The 4,429-nt window shown below is 48.8% G+C and overlaps 1 protein-coding gene across 1 annotated transcript; it reads right to left on the bottom strand.

Moving 5' to 3' along the window:
- Window positions 1-262: 262 nt before the first annotated feature.
- Window positions 263-3,525, bottom strand: LOC123101837 (translation initiation factor IF-2). The gene is made up of 5 exons (XM_044523109.1): window positions 3,497-3,525; window positions 3,090-3,454; window positions 1,690-2,333; window positions 1,506-1,581; window positions 263-1,386 (listed from the first exon to the last, which is right to left on the bottom strand). The coding sequence occupies exons 1-5, from the start codon at window positions 3,523-3,525 to the stop codon at window positions 1,307-1,309; spliced, it is 1,194 nt and encodes a 397-aa protein (XP_044379044.1). The 3' UTR covers window positions 263-1,306.
- Between the last annotated feature and the right edge of the window lie 904 nt (window positions 3,526-4,429).

The following is a 4,429-nucleotide window of genomic DNA, read 5'->3' as shown; positions in this document are numbered from 1 at the left end:
TAGAGTATGTTTAACAGTCATTTACATGCTTATTTCGTTGTAGTGGCAACCCAATGGGAGAACCTTTTCCGTACTTGCACATTGGACTCGCGCTTTTTAACAAAAGGACATTCACTGAATGAAAAGGAAATAATTGACGAAACAAATGTTGTGGTTAATTACCTGAAGCATACTACACATACTTAAATGTAAATGTGTTTGTCAACAGATTGTGCCACACATTTAGTCAAATCTAGATTGCAATGCACCCCTTCATTTTTTCCTCCATAATAACTTGATCTGCATGAAAGCATCCAAATTGAGAACAAACAAAGGATACGTAAAAAGACATTTAAATATCTGGAACAAGTCAAAAATAATACTTGAAAAATAAGAACAGAACAAAAATGAAAAAGGAACACATAAGAAATGAAATGTGAGTTATATAGTATTTTATTACCAACATGGCATCACTCAAAGATAATACTTGTCAAAGAACAGCTTGATCAGGCACAAAGACCTAGACATGTGCAAGAGAAGGGAATCAACACATAAAATTTAACCTGAATCTACCTCAACCATGAGCAAGTACGAGCACTGCTCCTTGCCTTGAGTAAGTGCTTGCTCTGGTTTAGTTTGCCCCAGCACAACAGAGATCTTCCCTGGATGACATAGATTTAATATATGTTCTCCTCCTAGTACTAAAAATAGGACTACATGGCTTCCTAGCGATTTAAAGCTAACAGAGATCAGAGAGCAAACTAATTTCACCAATTTATCACTGTAATCTCTATTGAATACAACACTTTGCCACATCTTGTATTATCTATATGGCATTGCTAAAGTGATTCTAATCTGAAAAAAGAATAAAAAAAATCCAACTTTGCCATGTTGAACAGCATCCGTAGTATTGCATGATGTAGTGACCCAAAATTAGTAGCACTATAATTGGATGGTTCAAACTCATGTGTCGGATGTCCTAAAAGTTCAGACTTGTATTAAAAAAATAAGGAAATTCCACAATATATCTTAAAAATGTAACTATGGATGGATTGAACAACCAAATTGCTACCTGATAGAGCAAAATTCCATATGCTTTCTGTTTTTTAAACCTAGTTCGAGGTGGATTCCATATTCTAACTGCACTTTACGGGAATGGATCTACAATCATATTAAGAGGTTCCTTTCATCTTGAGCTGGTGCTTCAGCTGTTGGAACACTTAAGCTCAGATCTTCAGTATGATTTTCTTCAACTGTAGGATCGAACAAAACCTACATGATAGATTGCTTACATTGATTAATAATCAATCAAGCAATTTTGAAAACTTCAGTTATCTTGCTGGAGCATGTAATCTATGAGCCTGTTGTAGTGGTCCACTCCTTCCTGGTTCACCTTCCCAGTCCCATCTACAGTTTTATCATACACAGCTCTACATCAGAAACTACTTTTGATCCAGGAAAAATAATATTGGATCGAAAATTAGCAAGCTGCTGTGGTTGGAGGAGGGATCAGGGCACATATATACCTGGGAAAATCCTCCACCAGGAGATCGAGAACCGGTACGCGTCGAAGCCCATTTCCTTCATTATGCTCACATCCTCCTACACACACCTCAGAGTAAAAGACCTCTGTCAAACATCAGGATACCACCAAGAAACACCAGAAAAACATAGCAGTCAGGACGATTGTTCATACAGTATAATACACACCTTGTACCTATGGTACTCATCGACCGTCACGTCGGCGGTGCCATTGCCGGCGATCGTCCCCGGTATGGCTGCAAAGGCGTCCCAGATGCTGGGCCTGCGCCCGCCCTGCCTCGCCATGCCCTCCACCTGGTACGCCGACGCGGCCGTCCCGAACACGAACCCAGCCGGGAAGCCCCGCCGGCTCAGCCCGCCCGTGTTGTGGATCTCCGGTTTGGGCCCGTCGCATTGCGGCTCCGGGGCGGCGGGAGGACGTGGGGGTGTGCGTTGGCGGCTAGGGAACCTGCGGGCCGCGTCGAAGGGCGGGGGCGGCGGCTCGGCGACCTGCGGACCACGGCGAAGGGCGGCTCCGGGGCGGCGGCTCGGCGACCTGCGAGCCGCGGCGAAGGGGATCCTGCGGCGCAGGGCTGCTCCGGCGGCGGCTTGGGCGCGATGGACGGGCTCGACGGCGGCTCCCGCGACGAAGGGGATCCCGCGGCGAAGGGCGTGGCGGGCGGCTCCGGAGGAATGGAGGAGCGGCGGGAGGCTCGGGAGGAGCGGCGAGGAACGGGAGAGGGCGAACGGCGGGGGAGGAGGAGCAGGGGCGAGAGGTCGAGGTCGTGCGGGTGGGGCGAGAGGACGTCGGGGCGTGCGTTGTTGCTTTTTTTCTGAACGGCGGGGCAGTTTTATCGAGGGATGGCTTGAAGCGTTAAACTCGATGCGTGGTTTGTGGCTTAATACGTGGCTTGTTGTGTCAAACACGGGATGATTATGGGCCATCAGATATTATAGATGGACGGATAAAATTGTTTGGATCTGCCCCTTTCTTTCTTTTATAGTGGTAGTAGATTACGGGCAAGCAACATCTTTCATTCTCAGCAATGTATTGCGATCGCCCTATTATTACATTATATGGTGCCCCAGTTCATGTATTAACAATTAATTAACCCTGAGACCAATATTTATGGATGAAACCACACAAGGGTATAGTGAACTAGCTAGCAACAATACGACGCAAGAGCACAAATGTGTATGTATAGAGAGCCCTGCCGTTAGATAGCCAAGATGCGCATATATACGATGTGGTGATAGCAAGTTCGGCCCCCCAAGGCACCCTCCCCCCAAGGCCCCCACAGTAGGGTACAGTTGGCTAAGGTAGCTACAGGATCTAATTATCACAAGTTTTTGACCACAATCAGATTCTTAATTAACTTCACCCTATTTTCCAGTTCCAGATCCTAAGTCTCGCGTCGTCTCTCTGAGGCGACTCGAGGGTTCCCAACCCTAGCGCCGCCACCCCCCTTCCCCACTCCTCCTTCCACTCCGCAGCCGCCTGAGGTGCGCCCCCGGTTCGCGCGCGCGTCATCTATGATGGTGGCGGCGGGGATCTGGCGGCTCTGCATCTTGTGGAGGGCCTAGGGCACCGGGGGGGCAGCCCCGGATGGTGTGCTCGGCGTGCATCCCTCGGCAGGTGGCGCCGGTGGGCGCTGGATGGCTGTCCTCTTGGCTGCGTGGGTAGCAAGGGGGCAGCGGGCGTGGGTCGCGACGCGGTGGTCTCCTCGCGGACCGCATCGGCGTCTTGTGGAGAAGGCCCGCCCCATCTTGCCCGATCTGCTCGATCCCCTTCTGATTCCGGTGGCCGGCGTCCCTCTTGGTGCTGTCCTTTGGCTCGAGTGGTTGGGAGTTCGAGGTTGTGAGTTGGAACCGGGGTAACCCCTTGGCCAGCGCGGCGGCCACAGCGAAGTCGACGCCTTTGGCGCCGATCCCCTCCTTGGTTCTGTCTAGTACTCTGTATCAGTACATGCCGTGGTGGAGCGGTACTTCATCTGACTCATTAATGGCGGCGAAGGTCGGCGGCATGGCGCTGTGGAGGCGCGCCGCCCGATGCGCGGAGATGGACTCGCGCAGGAGGAGGTAGCTGTCTGGTGTCATGGTGACGTCGATGGCGGAGTGGCCTACACAAGGTAGAAGACTCAATATATTCTGAAGACGGACCTGTGGAAGATGGCTGAGACGACACAAGAGTGTGTTTGACCGGATTGTGCCCCAGACCCGATATGTGGCTCGGCTGGGGCTTCCGGCTTTTGATGTTAGGTTTAGATGAGTGGTCTGGGTAGTGGCCCAACTAGCATCCCTTCATCATATGGATAAGAGTAGCGGCATATGTTGCCGAGATGGTGGATTCAGAAATATTGTTTGTAATACTTTGTAAGGTCCTCGAGCATAATTAATAAAGTGGCCATATGCATCTCCCAGATGCAGAGGCCGGGGATCATCCTCCTTTTCTTAAAAAAAAATCAGAACTTTGGTATTGTATCTCTTCAATTTGACCAACAAAATTAAAATTAATATCACAAGAAATACGCTATGCCTTTATAAACCCAAAGGAAGAGAAATAATAATTCACTTCTGCCTTCCATCCCCCCTTTCAGCACCCTGCCATTTCTGTGGAAAATACGGAGAGCCCCTAAAACCAATGTCTTGCTCAATGAACACATAGAAAGCATAGCTATAACCACGAATGTAATCTCAGATCTCACGCTTTGGTCCAATAGGCTTACACCTAATGAACTCCAGGAATACGCTGTTATCTGGTGTGTTTTCTTCTCTTCATGGATCTTGTGAACCCCAAATCTATTTTTCTTAATATAGTCAGGTGGAAGCAGTGGCGGTGCGAACACAAAAATGTAGTGGTGTCAAGTGCCCTATACTCTCAAAACTATACGACTAATGCTTTGCACTATTATGTATAAATATAAGGGTA

This window comes from Triticum aestivum, chromosome 5A, assembly GCF_018294505.1.
Source record: "Triticum aestivum cultivar Chinese Spring chromosome 5A, IWGSC CS RefSeq v2.1, whole genome shotgun sequence".
NCBI lineage: Eukaryota > Viridiplantae > Streptophyta > Magnoliopsida > Poales > Poaceae > Triticum > Triticum aestivum.
Note: the sequence above shows the minus strand (reverse complement) of the source record. Positions and strands in the feature narration are given on the sequence as shown.

What these genes read in the sequence shown, in the direction of transcription:
- LOC123101837 (XM_044523109.1), bottom strand. Translation starts at nt 3,525, where the DNA reads ATGCCGCCGACCTTCGCCGCCATTAATGA. An exon ending in ATGAGTACCATAGGTACAAG is followed by an intron (nt 1,582 to 1,689) that starts GTGTGTATTATA and finishes AGGTGTGTGTAG; the next exon opens with GAGGATGTGAGCATAATGAA. An exon ending in CTGGTGGAGGATTTTCCCAG is followed by an intron (nt 1,387 to 1,505) that starts GTATATATGTGC and finishes ATAAAACTGTAG; the next exon opens with ATGGGACTGGGAAGGTGAAC.